Source organism: Catharus ustulatus, chromosome 2, assembly GCF_009819885.2.
Source record: "Catharus ustulatus isolate bCatUst1 chromosome 2, bCatUst1.pri.v2, whole genome shotgun sequence".
Classification (NCBI taxonomy): Eukaryota; Metazoa; Chordata; class Aves; order Passeriformes; family Turdidae; genus Catharus; species Catharus ustulatus.
The window spans coordinates 7,627,155-7,647,404 of NC_046222.1; the positions used below are offsets into that span (position 1 = coordinate 7,627,155).

Consider the following 20,250-nt stretch of genomic DNA (forward strand, 5'->3'; position numbering starts at 1 on the left):
TTTGACTTCATTACAAAATTTAGCCAAATACTCTCCATATGTTTTTTGTCACTTCTAGGTTGAATCTTTAGTCTTCAAAAGTGTATGGGGAGAAGCAAAAATGGTAGCTTTCATCTTGAAATTAGTTATGCCAGTTTTTTCAGTGAAATTCAAGAATTATTGAAAGGAAAATGGCCTTACCACTTAAGACTCTATCACTCTGATCTTTTGTCAGCAGTAAGTGTTGGAACAAAATGCAAATTATCCTATTTTATGATTTGCATTTAATTTGCAAATGCGCCATAAACATGCAGAAGATTATATTTAAAATTTATGTTAAAATATGTATTTTAAAACATTATAAAAGCATAGTAATTCAGTAATTAATGGGGTAGACATTGACACTTGATCAGATTCTGGCAGACTAAAATATTGCTAAATACCGATTTATTTTCATGGTCACAAATACATTACAAATTAAATGCAACTCAAATGCATTGTTTTGTTTAGTGGTACATTTTTAGTCTAGTTCACCTAAAGTTCTGTGCATATCTGCTGTAATGCTGTAAACTTATCAATCATGGCAGGTTGCAGAAGAGACTGGGAGGTATATGCTTTAATAGGAGAGTCATTGTGCTAAAATTAAACTTTCAGGACAAAACTTCATATGACTTCTGTATGTTCTGTATGATTTTCCACTCTTTTCTTGGATTTTTGTTATGATTCTTGGTTTATGTTCACTGTATCAACCTGCTTCCATTACTGCATTGCTTCCATTACTAGTTCTTCTAGATTTTTGCTTTGTTTTCTTTTATGTTGAAGAGTTAATTGGCGCAGTTCCTTAACAGTTTCCTTTAAGTATAAAATCCTTCTGGATTCTGATGCTGGAGAATATGGAGGGCATCAAAGGCTGGACCACAATACAGAGTACTTCTCTGAAGAATTTCCTCACAATTATCGACCTAATTCAATTATGGTAAGTAAATTGTTTGGGGGTTTGTTGGTTTGTTTTAATTTTACTTTCATTTGTGTAAGTTTTGAAATTCTTTGGACAACTATGGAGTCTCTTATAGTATTTGGGGGAAGGGAGTGTTGTTAATTCTGAAATTAACATTTTTCTAAATTAATTTCTAATTAATTTCTTAATTAAATACTGTATAGATGACATGATGATTTGATCATAACCAATAATGCTAACTAATTTTTCTCTTTTAACCTTGTTTTTATATTTCCATGCACTTTTGCAGTGTCTGGCACACGGTGTTTCTTGCCAACATTCATGAAGACCTATTAACATGCTTTGAGTTGCTATCATTGATATTATCATTTATTTTCATGTAGAGAAACCGCATCTTCATGCTTGCTTTGTGTAAAGCTCTACAGAATCTGATCCTTTGCTGTCTTCAAATCGTGTGCTTAAGTCTACAAACATGAATTAGAGTCAATCTTGTTTGCCAAGTGCCTTTTTCCTCCTCAGTTTACAGAAAAACTTTGCCAAAGGGAGCAGGATTTCTCTGTTCACATCAAGAATTTCAAGGATTTCCAGTCCTTAAGTGATATGAATAATGGATAAAGAATTTGCCAAAAATCACTAATTTCTGTTAGCTGAGGTGGTCACTTAAAAAGCTCTACCTTTCTTAATTGCTCTTGAAATCAGAACCATCATAATTAACAATTTTAAAATGTTATTTTCCCTTTTCTTTGTGTATGTATATGTCTATATATGCACATATTTCCCATTCTTTTTAATATGCATTCACATATGTGTATGTGCTCACAAGCACAAGAAAATAAGATTCAGAAAGGCTGGGAATTAAGGCAAGAGTTCACTGAAAAAAATCTGAAATTACTTATATTCCTTGGTAGATTTTTATACCTAAAACATTAATGTGGGTGAAGGGTGTGTTTCTCTATGCACAGGTATATTACTAGACATGAACACCTGCAAATAAGTTACATTTTTAACCTTAAGAGCCTGCAAAAATAGAGCATCTGCACTGATTTGTGTTGGCCACTCCCCTTCCATGGCATGAATTTCTAGTGTCACATCTTAACTTTTCTCATCAGATCTAAACTCCTGAGAATTATTGTCACTTCTAGCCTCTCTTTCTTTCATTGCATCCAGAGTATTGGCATTTCTTTCATTTGCATGATTCAAAATATTTTTATTGCATGAAAGAATTTTTGTGCTTTCATTGTGGTGTAAAGGATCTTAGAAATGGGATTTGGGTGTTGTTGGTTTTTTTGGGGTTTTTTTTTTAAGTATCTGCATGTGACAGTGTCTTCATAGTGTGGGTAAGTATTTGTGCTTATTTGAAATGAAAGGTCTGAGATTTCATTCCTGAAGGTTGTGTAGCAAAATATTGCTTCCAGAGTTCTTGCTTCGTGTGTGCCCAATTCAAATACATTGCCTGTGTGATTGGAGAGCATCTTAATTATCTATCACTAACTTAATTTTTGCAAGCTGATTAACTGTAATTCAGAATGTATATTCCGCATTTAGTCCATTAGATTTAGTCCAAAGCTGCAGTTTGCTGGGAGTATGTGGAAGATAAGGCATGTGGCAAACACAGCAGCAAATGCACTTTTGCAGCATAAGCTGTGGCATGGCAATGGCACCTCCAGGTCAGAAAGAAACCTAGGTAAACTTTCTCTTATGTCCTTCTGCCACCCAATTAGCAGAGCACCTCCAACCAACTCCCCAGAGGATTCCCCAGGCACCAAATAAAGGTAAAGTACCAGTGAAAGCACACCAAGTAAAAGAAATTGAGAAAAAAAAATCTGGAAAACCTAAATTCAACAAATAGATCTTCATGTAGGAAAGAACAAAAGTTACAGTAAACGCTCCAGCTGCAATTTTGCAGTAGAACAAAAGGGTTTTGTTTCAAATAACAATTTATATCCAAGTTACTGGGTAGTTTGTCCTGCTTAGCAGTTTTAGTCTTAACTGCAGTTTCTAAAATCCAACTCAAAATCCTCCCACCAAATTTCATTTCAAATAACATATGATGCCACTCCAATAAACTCATGAAAGTTCTTTTCCTGTTGTTTAATAATTATTCCTGTTGTTTAATAATAATTCATAATGCATGAAACTTAAGTTTCTTGTTTCAAAAACTTTAGTTTCTCCTCCACTACAAACTTTGAAGAAGTAATTTTTTAATGAGAAATGCACCTCTCTTAAGGTGTATGAGTAAACATCATCAGCAAAACATGCCCAGAGGGTTGTGACAAAATGAAATCCCATGCATTAATTCTTCTTCTCAAATCAAGCTTAAATAGCACACAAATGGGTTACAAAAATAGAAGATTAAATGTGACATGATTCATTCTAAAAAAAATCACCAAATAAAAGAAATATTCAAGGTGGCATATCAAAATGAGAAGAAGATATGAAATTCGTGGAGCAAAGAATCTTGGAAGAAGATGAAACTTTGTAAGCACCACTGAGCATTTCACTGTACAATTTTCAGGCTTGTTTAGTAAAGCTCTTAGAGGACCAGAATTCAAAATCATCAGACACACCTTGAAAACTCCATAGAAAATGCACAGAAATGCCCTTTGCAATGTGACTTATTTAGATCACTGTACTAATTTTTCTGTTTCACTGTTTTTCTATAGTGGATTGTTTACAAATACATGAGAACACATTACATTCCATGTAATGAAACTTTCTAATAACAAGCTGTGAACCATTTTGTCACTGTAAGAGTAGGCTCTTTTCACCACAGCTTCCTTTCTGTTTACAACTCCACTCTGGTATTCTCATACTAGTCTTTCTGTAGGTATGTTTTATAGAACATGTGTGCTTTTTGAATTCTTCTATAAATCTTTAGTGTTGCTTATGTCTCATCATCTCTTTGCAAGATGTAAATTAAGTGCTGCACACACATTTCAACCCCTGTCAGATCTTAGTGCCCCTTTATGGATTAATTCATTTGTTGGTACCTAACTTGGCTTTTGTGGTTGGATGTGAAACTTAGATTTGGGGCAGGGGGAAGAAAAAGTACAATTTTTTAATAACACGTCGCTCAAAATGTCTTCTTGTTGTTTTCTAAGGTATCCAACTCTACTGAATTTTCCTGCAGGAAAGAGCTAGCTATCTAAGTGTCCTAGTAAATTTTTTGTACCATGCCAAATGTTTGGACTTATATGAAAATGGAGGGGTTATACTTTTCTACATCATACACAACAGAAACTGAGTAATAAGCAGGCTAAGTGGAATATTATAGAGGATGTTGTGTCATTGGAATAGTATGCGATTTACTGTGAAATATAATTCCTTAACATTTTTGACTTTCACAGATTTACTTTTTTTGTAGTTCATTTCAATTAGTTAAAAAAATAAATGGATGTCGGAGTATTCCTTTTCCCCTGTCCCCAGTGCTTTTTTCTGTTTCTCTATTTTTGGCACTCAGTGATATAATCTTTTCACATTAGATGAAAGTGAAATTATATAGTTTATTTTAAGAATATCCTTATTACAGGCTTGAGTATTTAACCTTGACCTTAATGTATACTATTCAATATCAAAGTGCAACTTCCTGCTTCCTTGAGTTTGTGGACAAATTAAAATACTCCCATAGATTGAAATGATCCAAAAGCTTTTAGTGACCTTAGCTTTGAAAATACTCATTTAAATAACTTTCATGATTAGGATTTATGTACTGAATTGTAAGGGACTGATGTAATCTTTAACTGTTTTCTCCCCTGCCATGCACAGATACACAGATTAAATGAAAGAATGCTTGTAGTTAGAAACTAAACTGTTCAAACTAGATGAATCAGTCAGATTTTAATGCCACAAAGGTCTTTTAGATTTTTACCTCTTGATGATTAAGACTTCTAAATTCATGTGTTTATCTTTGATCGTTTGACTTCTTAAAACCACCAGCAAATATAATGTAAAGTTACTCTGTTAGTAATTTTGTTTCATTCTGTCTTCCTCTTCCGTGTACTTGTTTTTCAGGGGTTTTTGCTGACTTTTTAAACATTTTCTCAACCTGAAAAAAGACTGCAGAAATAATAGAGGAGAAATTTTGAGGCACACCCTGTGCAGTACATGGACTTCTTGCATAAATAAAGCAAGACAGTCTAAGACATTATTTTCTACATATTCATGCTATATAGCTGTAAATTGAAAAACAAATTGGGCAGCAGAACTTCACATTATTTTAAGCATACCTTCTTTGTCATATGAAGTATCTGGCAAAATGAAAACCAAAATGTGTGAGTTTTGTATAATAAATTATAGTGTCAAAGGAAGACTTATCATCTATTTTATTCTTTGATGGTTAATTATATTCTCAGAATAATGTCCATGTGTGACAATTAGTGGTGATACAGGGACAGGAGATTGTCTAAAGCCCTCATTTTAATTAAAAGTTCGGGACAATGTTGGCACAGGCACTTGTGACATTGCCTTCTGCATCTACCAGCTGCAGTATGTGCTACTGAGTATTTTTTCTGCAGTGCCTGATCTAGCTCTGAGTTCTAGTAATTCTCCCATCTGTTACAAAATGACCTTGAAATTATTTTTAGGGCTTGGTGTTTTCCAATCCTGAAAGTCAGATGAAGAGTAGTTCATTGCAGTTCCAGCCAATTTTGGTTGTGCTTGCACCTGGTACTGAATTAGTCTGACAGATCTGAAAGTAGCAGTTGTCATTTGCAGAACCTCTTGCTTGTGGGTTTTTAGATACATTTGGAGATTGCTGTGTATTTTAGTCCTCTCCTGAAATATGTAAGGTGATATTTCTGCCTATAGCTGCTGCTGTTCACAGGTGCGTCCTACATGTGGTGTTCCTGTATTGTTCTTAGCTCTTTAAATCTCTTTTTTTTTCCTAGAAGTTTTCTGGATATACACAGGGAAAAAAAAAGTATAAGAAGTAAGAATTTGGCTGAATTGCATCTTACATTCCTCTCCAGCAACAGAGCAGTACCAGTTGTTTTTGTCCTGTTTGTGAGACAGCCAGCATGAATAGACTGTGATCTTGATAGATAGTTGGTGGGAAAGAGGTAGATTATTAAAAATCTCTCTTTTTTTTTTTTTTTCTTTTTTTTTTTTTTTTCTTTTTACTAGAGATACTCTTTTAGTGCCAGAAGCCTGGATCTGTGCAGGACTTGCCTAGTTTCAGGTAGTGTAGCTGCCTCATATGGGCATGCAGTATAAAGAGGTCAAAGGTGCCAACAAAAACCCATTTTGGATTTGACTAATAAACAAGATTCCTATCCCCCACCATCCTCTCTGTTAGCACATCAGCCAGTGAAGTAACAGCAGTTACTCCATTCCTGCCAAATTGAGAATGAAAAGACTTTCAGTGATATTTTATGACTAAACGTTTGAAAGTTAATTTTGTCAAAAATTCTCTTTGCATCTGAGTCATCCTGTCTCAAAGAGATCTGATGTTTTCCAATCCCCATGTTACATCAGAAAAGGCCTCATGAACCTTCCTGATTGTGTTTCTAGATGTCCTCTTGGCTTCCTAAAATAGTGGAGTTTGTGTGAACCTTAGAGGGCTCGAGGCTGTAAGTTATCAGTTGGTATGGAGAGCTGAGGGACAATTCACTGAGATCCTGAGTAACCTTCTCCAACCTCAGAGCTCACCTTGCTTCCAGCAGGGAGTTTGGGTCTCCTGAGGCCCTTTCCAACGTGGGTGAGCCTGGAGGGGAGGAGAACACCTAGAAAGGGTGTTCAGGATGAGCAGAAAGCTTGAAACAGAAGAGAGATTCTGAGGGTGAAGAACAGAGATCAATAGAACTGAAGCTGGTAATTGAAAGTGTATAATTCAGCAACAGTACATGGAAAAATAAACTTCTGAGACACTCCTCCTAGGGTATGGAAAAACTAAAAAAATTCATATCTCTGATAGTGGTTTTTGCCGATGAATACCTAGGAGTACTGTAATGGTTTTAATCAGGAAACCTCTATGTACTTTCAGTATACTTGTCTATTTATAGATAGATAGCTGTATCATGCTGAGATATATCTCCCAGGCTGCAGACTATATATATATATATATGTATATATATATAGGATAAAGAAGGGCAAGAAGGTGATTCTGCAAATCCCCTGATAAGGAAAAAAAAAAGGCAAGTCCTTTGACAAGCAAAAGACTCAAAACTTTGATAGACAATATGGACAATATAAGAGTATTCAGTGCCTTTTTCTTGGCTCACAATCCAAGCCTGCTTTCAGACCTTTTCGTGTGATGGTGCACCACTGAAAATGAAGTAGAAGAGCAATAGGTTAAAGAAACTCTATATAAGTGGGATACACCCAGAAGCTTGGATACTTTCAGTGATGTGATGGCAAGGCTGGTGACTGTCTGAGAAAAATCATAGTGGTCAGTGGAAATTTCTGACAACTGAACCAAGGCTGAAAAGGTAGGCTGAGCGGTCTGTAGGGCAGTTCCTCCAGAAGACAAGAACCATCTCCTCTTACAATCTGTGTCCAAACAAGTGGTTTACATGAGATGGGTCAGTCAGAAAGCCAGACTGGATGTAGCAAAGTCACAGCATGCATGGCCACCCTGATTGCTTTCTTGATGTAATTACTCAAACCGTGAGCACAAGGTTACTCCGGTCAGTTCAGTAAGACTTTCAGCCTTGTCTCCTGCAGCATTCCTGCCTAGGAGCTGAGGAACTACAGGGCTGGATAAGATTGTTAGGTGAGTTAAAAACTGGCTGGACCACTGCTGTTTCAGCAGTCAGAGGCTATGTGTGCAGTTGTTGACTGGTATCAAGGAGACAGTCTTAGGATTTGTGAGGGAGCTGATAGTGTTTGGAGCAGTGACCAGCATGATGAGACTGAGCACAGTTGTAGATGACACTGAATTAGAGTGAATCATTAATCGACTGAATTTCCAAAATCCAATTCAGACACATCTAGAGCTAAGGATAATCCATACATTTATATATTTGAAAGTGTCTGGACTCGAACATACAATAAAAAGCTTGCATTGCAGCTTATCCTGTCAGCAATGGATTCCTGACTTTTTTAATAGCATCAGTAAATGGCAGATTGAAGCATATGCTTGGAGCACAGTAGATTTGCTACAATGGCTTGAAACAGTCAGTCCACTCAGGAAGAATATAGAGAAAATAAATTTAATTGAAGTGGGGGATATGTTACTACAGGAGTGGTAACTCAGATGAGAGGTGCTGAAAGAAAAGGAATCATACCGGAGTGAAAAGGCTGAGGAAGTTTTGTGGTTCAGGCTGTGAGAAGGAGGAGTGGAGGTGAGAAATCTGGGCTGAAAACCCTTCTGGAATCCTGAGCAGATAATCTTCCCATTTTCACCTTGCCTCAGGGAAGACAAGGGATCTTTCCAACCTCATTGGTCACGTTTTTCTTCTTCAAACCATCACGCAAATGTTCTGGAGCTGGAGCACATCAAATGTAGTATTTCTGGGAATCTTGTTGGGCTGGGGGAAAAGAATAACACCTATATATTTGTAATGAGTATTATCTAATAGCTATGTGGTATTTTTCCTTTTAAAAAAATAGTACACCAGTGGAATGAATAATTAATAATCTTATTTTTAATTATTAATATATTTATTCAATAATTGATATTTTTTCATTATTCATGCCTTAATTGTTGCTTTTTGTAGCAAATAGCCTTAGAGGTGGTTGCACTTACCAATGAAATAAGATTAGGTGATAGTGCCATATGTGGCTTTTTTATGATTTAGTAAGAAGCCCACCAAGATAAAAAAACTCTAAAAAGCGTGTTTAATTTCCCTAGGTAAGGAAGAAACAAGTGACTAAAGTAATGAGCTGGCAGATCCATCTCTTCATGGCAAATGCAAAACATACCTGTCATTAGTTTAAATGCAATCATCTGCACAAGTTCTGAAATTATGCTTAAACCAGTTTTAAAAATCTGGTTGCCTATGAAGTGGTTGGAGTTGGATGATCCACACTGCTCTCAGATTCTCAGTTGATGTAAATTGACTTTAAAGGAATTGGGCTAATTTACTCCTCCTAGAATCTGACACATTATTGACCAGAATATAATTGAGAATTGCTGTGTCCTACATTAACATTATTTTTTTTCCCCATAACTGAAGTAACATTTTATAAAGTTTTTCTTAGAAAACTTATTTCTGTTTGTTCCTTCTCCCTTCTCAATTCATCATCCAAACCCAGAGCGCTGAATTTCTCAGTACACAACTTCAGAATCTCTCCTTTATCTATATGTTTTGAGGTAGTTGACTTCATTAAGCATTTCCTCTCCTGCACTGGTTTATAGAAGCTATTTATCACTGAAACCTTAGGGGAAATCATTATGTTCACTGCCTTTCAGGAAGCATTGGACACTGCTCTGTCTGATTCAATGAAGATCAGCTGTTCTTTTCCTTTTTCTCCTTTTCCTAAAGCTCTTTGCTTTATTCTGTTTAGAAAACAATGAAAGCCTTTATGCCATCAGGCTCTCGTTAGCAGATAACGCAGCTGAAATTGCGGAATATTAGACATTCCACAGGGATGAAGGATAGTCTACAAGAGGACGTTGTCAGAATGAAGCCAATAATCTTCAATCTTGTGTTACCTTTTATAATTGCATTTTTATTGACTTGTTCAGAAAACACATTCATAGACCTGACAATTGATGGAGTACCATGTATCAAGGTAATTGGTAGATACCACATATCAGTCTTGTTTTCTGATTGTGACTCTGCTCAGCTTGGAAGGAATGTCATGTAAAATACATTGCCACAAGTTCTTTTGTGATCTATGAGGAGTCTTTTGATTATATGTGTTTGGGTATTTTCTATTTCAGGAAAAAGAAAGGGAAGAAAAATGCAATAATTTAAATGGTTAATTTTTATTCTGTCCAATCTTGAGGATGAGTTTTATTGCTCAGACACTGACATTCCAAAGGTGCCAAGAATGTGAAGAATATGGTGCTGTGTCATATTTACCTGTATGAAATGACATCACAACTTGTAATTCACAACAAAAGAGAGTTGCAAAACTTTGTCATTTATCACTGACGAGTTTGTTGACCTAGATGTTCTCAGGTTTTTTAAACTGGTCATTGTAAGTCATATGAGGCCCTCTCCTGGTAGCCACCTAAAATATATCACAATAAACTAATAAAATAAAAGAGACTGTAATCAGGCTACCTTAACATTTTTTATCTTGTGCAATTTCAGTGCTAGGGGCTAAGAAGTCAATAATCATTTTTTAAATGTCATATTTATGACCCACAACAGTGCCCAAGTGACAGAGTTTTAATAGTTAAAATATTCTCGACATGCTGTTTTTTAGAAGTTGTGTGCTGTAAGTTTTCTGGGTTTTTCAACTGTTCTTGTTCTTGTCATGTTTTTCCTAGGTGTACATTCCAAGCAGGGTGGCTCTGGTGCTTCACAACACGGACATCCCAAAGTGAAGTTCTCTGTAACTACCACCGAAGAAGCAAGTCACAAGGAAGTGCTGATACACTGTACTAGTACTAAGTATAAACAAACTTGCTCTAAGGAGGCTTTCTGAGGCTGAGTATAGTAATATAGGTGTTTAAAATGTAAGATTAATATTCACATGTAATTGCAGAGCTCTTGACTTGCTAGACCCTCTTTTGAGGAAGCTTTACAAAGAGGCAGAAAGAAAAACGTTGGGTTTGTAGTTCTAGTAGTACAAAATTACACTTAAGGTGTTGCAAAGCAGCAGGTATTCTCAATTAAACTGTTGTTTACAGAATTTTATCAGGAATGATAAGAGTGATCCTGCTCCAAAGTTTGTAATTTCTTATAATCTTCATTTTGATAGTGAATTCAAATAGTCATTATATATTAATGCTTCTTACTAAAAGTAAGCAGTTTGCTTAAATTAAACAGAAGTTTTTGGCTAAAAGGCAGCCTTAACGGTTTGTGGGACCTAATTTGAGGCTCCTCTTCTTCAATGAAGTCTAACATGGAATTAGAAATGTTTATCCAAATGGATGAGAAGGTCCTCTGAGAGTCTTGTACTTTGTCATTTTTTTTTATTTAATTACAAATTCACAAAAATGCTGGGCAGCAAAACGAGCAGGCTGACTGAGTGGGAGCCTGCTGATGCTATTGTGTGTGCTGGTTGTCTGCTCCCACCCAAATCACTTAGACTGAGCATCTCACTACAGCTGGATAGAAATGACACAAGTGTTTTGTTTAGATCACTAAAATGTTCAGTGAGAAGCATGTTTTGGTCTTACTGCAACAATACCACACTGGAAGAGGTACTTAAAGTGTAGTTCTTACTCCTGTATTTATTTCACTAACATCAGGACCTTGCAATACTGATTTCACTACTTCCAGAAGCTGCCTTTCAGCTTGGAACATGATGATGTTCTTGCACTTTTATAACTTTTGAAACATTGCTTCTTGTGAAGAAGCAGTCTCAAAATTCAGTGATCAAGCTAAGGTGGTTTTATTGATTAAAATTAAGATAGTTAATTATTGGAGTGCTGCTAAGATAATTCAAGTGAGTTCCTTCATGAGCTACAACTTTTTTTGTAAAGAGTAAGATTTTGTATATTTGAAAATGTATTGCAGAGTATTCTGGAAAATTAATACCAAATTAACATGACATGCTTTATTTTGTTCCATTTATTTAAAAACATATTTGAATTGGTTCCGAAATGAATGTCTTTTGTACCAATCTGAATTTTCTAACTTTTAAAGTAGCCAAAGAAAAAGATGTCCGTGACCATTTCCAAGTCATAATTTTACCCAGTTTCCTTTGTGAACCATTGTGTAAACTACTGAATAGTTGGTGCCAACACTGACAATCCATTCACAGTTCTTGGAATGCTTACTTGTGGCTTACTTCTTAAGCAAAATAAGGGATGGAATAATGCAGCATGATGGAAAACAGTCTTTGGCAGAGTTCACACTGAAAGGACTGTGTGAACGTCCCCAGTCTGATATGTTCTGTGTGGCAGAGATTGTTATATTGCAGTTGAGTACCATAGGATCATGCTTCATTTTCCTCTGCACCAGTTTGATCATTGTTTGATTGTGGGCTAATAAAAGCATTCCTGTTACGCTATGACTTTAAATAAAATATACTGAACTGTTTTAGCAACTGGAACTGATTATCTTTTTTTTTTCCCCAGATTGTTGTCCTTATAGTGAAATAACAAGCCACTTCTAATACATGTTATATTTACACTGTATTGATCTAATATGTTTTATAGGGGGGTTTTGTTGGGTTTTTTTCTTTTTTATTTTTTTTGCTTTTTTTTTTTTTTTTTTTTTGCTTTTTTACTGGCACCAGTTCCAGGTTTCAAAATGTAATGGCAAGCGTTTGTGTCAAACCCTTTTTCAAGAGAAGGAATAAATGTATGATGTGAAGTATAAACTGTAAAATCACATGCAAAATAAACTCTGAGGAGGAGAAAACAAATGCATATATGGTTTCATTCCTTGCATTGTAAAATGATTTTACAGCAGTCTTAACACTGAAAGGCAGATTAGATTTTGCTCCATCCTATAATCAGGGACTTGTCTTGTCAGAAGCATTCATAATGAGATTGATAGAATATTTGACCTATGCATATTTTCTTTAACATAATGATAGATTAATAAAAATGAACAACTAAATTTGCAAGGTGAACCTGTGAATACAGAAAGCATAATAATTAGGGCTTTATGGAACCCACCTCTGCATTTTAATGGTGAGTGTGCTACTGCCTGTCTTGCAAGACTGGAAAATTTTCCTTTTCAATACCCATGGAAAACCAATTTCTTCCTCCTGCTCTTTGAGTACTGATGGATTACAAAGAGAAATTCAGCTTTCACCTTCCTTCTAGTGACACTCTGGTAGTGATTGCAACCAAGGCCTCTCCTTACAGTCATGTGCTGAGGTTGTCACCATGTCTTGATTGAAGCCTGGCACATTCTGAGAGCAGATGAGTTCCAGAGCTTTTTTGCTTGGCCACACCTCAAATCAGGACTCCTTAGCTCCGTCAGAGAAGTAGGCGAAATGGTCTGTGGTGATATATCCCAGAGCACAAAACTGTCCACAGATATTCAGACATAGTGAAGAACACTCTTTAAAGATAACCTCTTAGTGTGCAGGACTGATAAGGATTTACATTTCAACGTTTGGAAATGCAGTTCCCTGTCATCTGAGAATTCTTGCTATCCCTGGCCCCAGAAGTTGTTGCTCCACGGTTTCTCTAACGCACCATGAAAACTCAAGCTCACCTTCACCTGACAGTTTATCTGAAGATTTGTGCTGGCCTTCCCTCTGTCTTGCACTGTGTATGTGAAGGGTTCTTTGTACTTAATAATTCAAGTTACTCTCCAGACCAGGTGGTTATTGTGATAACAGGCAGGCATCCACTACACTGGTGTGCTCTATGAGCAATGAGTTTTAATTTCCCCACTGTTTTCTCCTCTTCCCATAACTCAGGGTTTATTTTGAAGATGAAGAATGGAGTCATTATTTAAAATTGGTGAGTACTTCTGGAAAACAAATTTAATTGGAAAAAACTCTTCAAGCTTTCTGGGTTTTTTTCCTGTGAAGTTTTTTCATGGTCATTCTATTCAATTCAGTTAAGACTTTTTTAACCATGTGCTCTGAAAGACAGGAATGTGGTGCTGGTAATACTCTGCCAAAGGGAGAGCAGCTGTGTGAACAGTTAGATACCAGATAAGCAATTGTGTGGTACTTGCAGATAGTGCAAGGTGATATATTTTTGTGTATAAATCTGTCAGTCACAATTCTGCTTTCAAATGATGTTTTAAGCATCTTGAAGTAGTTTTAGCTTCCTCATTATTTTTCATGACTCCAGGTTCTTAACAACCCATTAATGGTTAAAGGAAGAACTTATTGTCTATTTAAGTCTCATTTCTTAAAAGTAATTTAAAAACTATATATTGAGGTGTATAGTTTGCCTGTCTTCTGCTTCATAATTTAATTTTCTAGGAATTTAAGTATTCTGCATGTAAGTATTTTATCATTGGCTGATGTTTCCAAACTGGGCACATTGTCATGGGTGAACTACCACTGCAGAGATGAATCAGTGTTTTACAGATTTTCATGTATCATACCTTAGCTGGGATCCCAATTTCACAAGAATCAGCCTGTAAGTGGCATCTTTGTAACAATTAACTGGAAGGGTTTTGCCAAGAAGACTCCGCACTCATGTGTGTTTTCACACCTCAGAGTTTATGGTGCAAGTGTTTTGAAAGGGTTAAGAGTGTAATTTGCTGTGATGGAGAGCAGCTTCTTATGCCAATTTTACTTTTTAATTCTATTTGGTTTACCAAACCAAATTATCTAGAGTTTGTTTCAAATTCTTGAGGAGAGAAACAGTATCTTTCTGAAAGTCTCACAAGCATTTAAGGAAAAAAAAAAAACGGAAATCCAAAAGTTTTGGTCATGTTTGCCTTTATATAGAGAGAAAAGTATTTTTTCTTCATGGAATGTTTCCTTTAAGTAGGCTTTTTTTCAGTTTTTCATTTATGTGCAAATAAGCTGCAGTAGTAGTGATGGGCTGACATATAACTGCTCTTCTTAAAAATAATTATATAAGTTGTTGGGTAAAAATAACTCCAGTTGAATACATTAAAAATATTCTGCTTATAGAAAGGTAGAAACAAAAGCTAATGATGACTCATTACATGAGACAAATTATATTTTTCATGCCTGTGAGTACAATATGTACCCTGTAAATATAAATAAGCTTTGACTATTCATGGCAAATTAAAGCCTCAAATACACTAGGACAAAACATAAGAATTTGTAAGTATTGAAGAAATCAGTCTGAGCTTAGCTGCTGGTTTTGCATATTTACAAAGCTATTTTGAACACTGAAGAAAAATCTAAGTGTTTAATTGAACTAGGTCTGAAAACTGTAATAGAAAGTTAAGATGAAGACAATAACTTCTCAGTATTAGGAGAATATTAAAATTGATGCAGCACTCATCATCCATGCCATTTGACTCCACATCAAATTGACTCCAAATTTTCAGTGTCATTAAAAGCTAGGAGCGAACTTTCTCAACTTGTTTCTTCTGACTGTGCCTCACAGATGACAATTTAAATGTACAGAACAAGGACAGTGTTATTGAATATTCAATGCATTCAATTAATACCAGTCTGTCTCTGCTGGTGGTATGAGGTTTATGAGTGCATTTAGGAAGAGAGGTGTGTCTGCAAGCACTGAAGAAACCAAACTGGCAGTGCTGTAATGGGTGTGGTGGTTTAACCCAGGGAGCAGCCAAGCCTGAGGCTGCCACTTGCCCACTGCCCACCAGGGGAATCAGGGAGAGAATCAGAAGAGTAAAAGCTGTAAAACTCATGGGTTGAGATAAAGGCAGTTTTAATAGGGAAGGCAAAAGCTGTGCACACAAGCAGAGCAAACCAAAGTGTTTATTCCCTGCTTCCCATGGTTGGGCAGGTGTTCACCCATCTCCAGGTGACCAAGGCCAGATCAGTCCAAACATCCCCTCCTTCTTCCTTCTTCTTCCCACTTTATGCAGTGAGCAGGATGTCATGTGGGCTGGAATATCCCTGTGGGCAGTTTGGGTCACCTGTCCTGGCTGTGACTCCTCCCAAAATCCCACACACCCCCAGCCTCCCTGCCAGCATGAGAAGCAGAAAAAAACCTTGGCTCTGTGCAAGCCCTGCTCAGCAACAACAAAAAAAATCTCTATATTGTTAACTGTGTGTTCAGCACAAATCCAAAACACAGCCCCATGGCAGACACTGTGAAGAAATCCAACTCTACCCCAGCCAAAACCAGCACAGCAGGACTTGGGGCGAGCACCCAGCTGTCCTGGGGTACTGGGTGTGGTGGGACAGGTTCATGCTAAAAGAGTATTGATAAGTCAGTGTTTTGGCTGAATGGTGCTTGTGCTGTGTGAAGGCTTTCTATGTCCTGCCCAGTCCTCACTCACCCCTTGCTGGGGAGTGCCTAGGCATCTTCCTGCTCATGGAAAGTTGGGAATGAATTCCTGCTCCTGCTTTGCTTGCACATGCACCTTTTGCTCTCCCCGTTGAAGTATTCTCACCTTCCTTCTGTTCCCTCACCATCCTGGAGGAGAGGGGGCTAAGCAAGCATCCTGTGAGGGTGTTTGGATGTTTGCTGGGATCAAGCCGCCACCTCCAGCAAAAACTGAGTGAGCTGTCTACCTCAGAAAGAAACTGGCTGGCACAAGGAATGTAGGTGAAATCTCTTGAAGTAATTTGAAAGTAAATTGAAATAAAAGGGAGGAGATAAATCCCAACTTTCCTTAGCTGCCTTTCACAAAATAGTGGTGTGTATCTCCTGTTTGTTTGGGTTGTAGAGTGAGACAACTGGAGTAGGTTAATTATCCTGCTGTTCAGGTATCACCTGTATGAAGGAGCAGGCTGTCTAAATATTCACTCCATTTCATGCTAAAAGTTCTTGGACCTGTTCGTTTGCAGGAGTAGCATATGATTATCCCTGTAAAAAAATGTAAAAAATTTTTCCTAGTTCAAAATGGAAATAAGTTCCAATGTAAAATTTTTCATAAAGTTTACTCATTATTAAGGGAGAGAAGCTTCTAGCAGAAGACTACCTTCTGGTTCCATAAAGATATGGAAAGTTAACTGAAATGAAAGCCTGATCTTTAAAATGTATGAAAATTTTAGCCTTTACTTTTGCACAAAGCTCCTTTCAGCTGTTGACTGCTGCCTCTGGGTTTTCATTGTTTTCTTTGTCCGTAACAGTGGTTTTAGACCAAAGGCAACACTCTGAGTCTTTCTGTATTCTGAAACCTGTGTCACTACTAGTATGAATGTTTGAGGCAATCCCAGTTTTCAGTCATCAGTCAGAAGGTGGGGTTAGCCTTGCTTTGGGAGTTTCTGGGGTGGGAATAAGAAGATATTGAAGATGTTTCCTGATTTTGTTAAATACCACTTAAATTCCTGCCTTTGCAATTCCACAAATCCTTTTAAATCTTTGACTGTGGCATATCTTTGTCAGAAAAAAACTAGCCCTATGCAGCACTAAAAAAAGCCTGTCTTTAGACTGGCATGAGAAATCAAATTATGCAAGCACATCATGTTCAAAACTGAAATGAATTTTTCTATCCAGGTTTGTTTATCTGAAGGGACCTAGTGTTAATCACTTCATGAAATGGAGCAGGTGAGCTGTATGGCATAGAGAACAGGTTTTTTTGCAAAAAAACCCCCTATTTCCCCAAGGCAAAAAATATTCCAGTATTTCAAATATGGATTTTTTTTTTTGTGAAAAATATTGGATTATGACAAGTGAGCATTTTCATAGGAAGAGATTTGTCAAAAACTCTTCCAGAATAGTTCTATTAAAAAAATATATACTATTCAAAATCAATGCTTACATTATGTGTAAAGCATGGACATTCACAGCTTTAATTCTCTGAATGTGTGCTGCTGCTTGAAGGGGGTTTTCATTAAATTCATTGTGTAATTGAATTACAGCACCATTTTTATGGGGAAAAAAGGTTTTTAATAATCATGTAAAGTGATAGGGCTGTTGAGTTGGTTTTCCATAGGCCTTCTTGGACTTCTAAAATTCCAGTCACCCATGTAGCTTCTGCCTGATGCCTTTTGAGGAGCTTGGCAGGCAGTGGTTTGGCCAAGTTGCTGCACTCAGCATCTCCTTTCCCAGGTGGGCCAGGCTGTGCTGGTTGTGGTCCTTGCACAAAGGCTGGTGATGCCAAGTGATGAACTGGACTGGGGAACTGATTTTGTGGAAATATAACTCTCTAGAATGGCATAAGCTGCCGAGATCTGTAGCTCGAGCTGGAAAATCGACTCTTTATGATTGATGGACATCTGCAACCTGTCAGTGGGGAGTGAGTGCTCCATTCAATACTTCTCTTTGCTCTAGTTGTGCTAGTACCCAGAACTAACTCTTCCTTACCAGCCCATGTTCCTGAAGCTTATCAGACAAGTGCAATGCAATTCCTCATACTCATGGATTAACACAGCAGACAGTTCTTTGTGACAATTATCTCAATTTAAAAAATTCCCAAGGAATTCAGTAATGTGACCAAGTATTTAGAAACAAGCTGAACATGATTTGCCCCACTGGGTAGAGCTGGTACAAAACATGAAAAGAACAAATATCCTGGAGTTATGCATCTGCTGCTGCTATAGAAGATCTCACCAGGAAACACTTACCTTCCACTGCCTGCTTGTTGCAGTGTCTGATTGTAATAGTCCCATTTAAGCTTGAGTGGTGATACACACCTTGTTATGTAAAACACTGTGCAAGGCTGTTTAAACATGAAAAATAATTGCTGATTTCTCGCTGGCTGTAGCTCACAGGTAGACATTGCTGTGACTGATTAAAACCACTGACCTTTAGTATTAACTGATTGGTGGGTTTCAAGCCATGGTATGCTTTGGTGTGAGGCATAGCTTTCAACCTGTCTTGTCTGCTTTAGCTTTTTCCTGACCTGAGCTTGTCAGTCTTCCTGTTTATTCTGGACAATGTAAGCAGGTGTCTGGTGTGGTTGTGCTCCCTGCAGAGTACAGCCACATTCCAGGACTATGCCATGGTCAACCCTATGTGCCTTTAGCTGTTTTCTTTCTATTGCATCGAGCCACGTGGATCTTCTGAGCAGTCTTGTGTCCCTATCCCTTCCTATTTTTCTGTCTCCCACCTCCCAGGGAGGTGGAGATCTTGATGTGCAGGTATTTGCCAGGGTTTGGGACCATCAAAAGACAAATCTCTCAGGAACTTGGAGACTCAGTGAACTGCAGCACAAATGTGTTGGGCCATGTTTTACTTAATCCTTAAAGGTCTAGTTTATACCTCCCAACTTCCCCAAATTTAACAGATTCTGTCACTCTGGTCTGGGGGCCCCTTTTCAGGGCTGTCCTTGAAAAGGATCAGTAGTAGTTTGAAATGTTGCCTTCACAGCAATGACTGGAACAGCACAGATGTAATCTGCAATCAGAGGTGTGTGAATGAACCACCTTCAGCTTCTTAAATTTATTCCTCCATGTCATCTGCTGAGCAATGCTTGTATGCTGCAGCTGGAATTTTCCCCATGAGGAGGAATGGTAAGTCTGAGCATGTCTTTGCATATATCTCAAAGTCAGTTTTGTGTCCCGTGCATCTGCACTTTGCAAAGCTGATATGTGGCACATGGCTTGCCCAGAATTTGAGAGATTCACTCCAAAACTCACCAGGTACAGCCTATTGCACTGGGGGAAGCAAAGCAAAGTATGAAGACATGAAAGGTTTGTGATGACACGGGCCCTGCTGAGGTTGCTCTGATGCCAGTGTATGAGTGAGAGTGAGTTGATGTGAATCCTGCTGGATTGCTACCATCAAGTTCACCCTCTTCCCATCTCTTTTAGGGGAGCCAGCCATGCCCACACCAGTATGCAGGCACTGCCTATGCTCCAGGGATTACAAGTGCAATGTCAAGAGCTCAGGTGACAGAATGACCAAGGTAAACAAGGATATGAAACCTCAAGTGTGCTGCACACACAGAGTTTAGTGTTTCTGACTCCAGTTCTTACTAGAATTGATCAGCTGCTCACCTTATCTTTCACAGTGACTGCTGCTGGCAAAAGACCCAAGGAGCCAGCAGCAGGTACCTGTCTGATAATCCTCTTTCTGGGGAAGGCAGGTTTGTCTGGGGGTGGAGGGCACATGACAGAGGAATCAATGCGGAGCACAGATACCCAGATAACTCTGGTAGGTGTCAGCTGTTTCTCCTGCTTTTAAATCTTCTGTTTATGTATCTCTCCATCACAGAAACATGACTATTTTGGCCTTACTTTTAAGTACAAATTCTGTAGTATTTTGTACCCACTTCTTTTCTGCATCTCTAAGTCGCATCATTAACAACAGCACAATATTTCCGCAAATTATGCTGCTTAATTAACCAAGTGATGTGTAATAATGCTATGTGACATTTTTTCTAGAAGTGTTACCTAAAAGGCCTGAACCTCTTAAAGTGATAACAGGAAAGTGGTAGTTGAGTTTGTAAAGATAAATGTGCTGCAAATTGTTTGGTAGCCCTGCAAGACTGTGTCTGCAGCAGTGGTTCAGCTCAGAGCAGTAATGTGCAGTTTTGGAGTGAGTCCCCAGATGGTCTCTGCTTACCATGTCCTAACTCAGTTCCCAGACCTATTCTGGGACAAAAAATTTAGATTCTTTAGAGGTGGAAGTGAACAAACAGCTCTTCTCCAAAAGCACTCTGAATGCCCCTTGGTGTGCTTTCCTTAGACCTGCAATATTTCCATGCATGGCCTCTGTCTACTGAAAGGACTTCCCATGTGCACCTAATAAATCTTCCTGTCAGGAAGCTTCA

The 20,250-nt window shown here is 37.7% G+C and overlaps 1 protein-coding gene across 3 annotated transcripts in view; it reads left to right on the forward strand.

The window, feature by feature from the left end:
* The window catches only part of GBE1 (1,4-alpha-glucan branching enzyme 1), a 137,192-nt gene extending 124,828 nt beyond the window's left edge, over positions 1–12,364 (forward strand). For 2 of the 3 annotated variants that reach the window (XM_033051807.1, XM_033051809.2), the window contains exons 15-16: positions 838–955; positions 10,317–12,364. In XM_033051807.1, the coding sequence (XP_032907698.1) occupies positions 838–955; positions 10,317–10,373 (175 nt within the window). In that variant the 3' untranslated portion in view covers positions 10,374–12,364. Of the gene's footprint in view, positions 1–837; positions 956–1,226; positions 2,710–10,316 lie in introns of all 3 variants that reach the window. The other variant, XR_004417028.1, reaches the window with a different exon arrangement.
* The last annotated feature ends 7,886 nt before the right edge of the window (positions 12,365–20,250 follow it).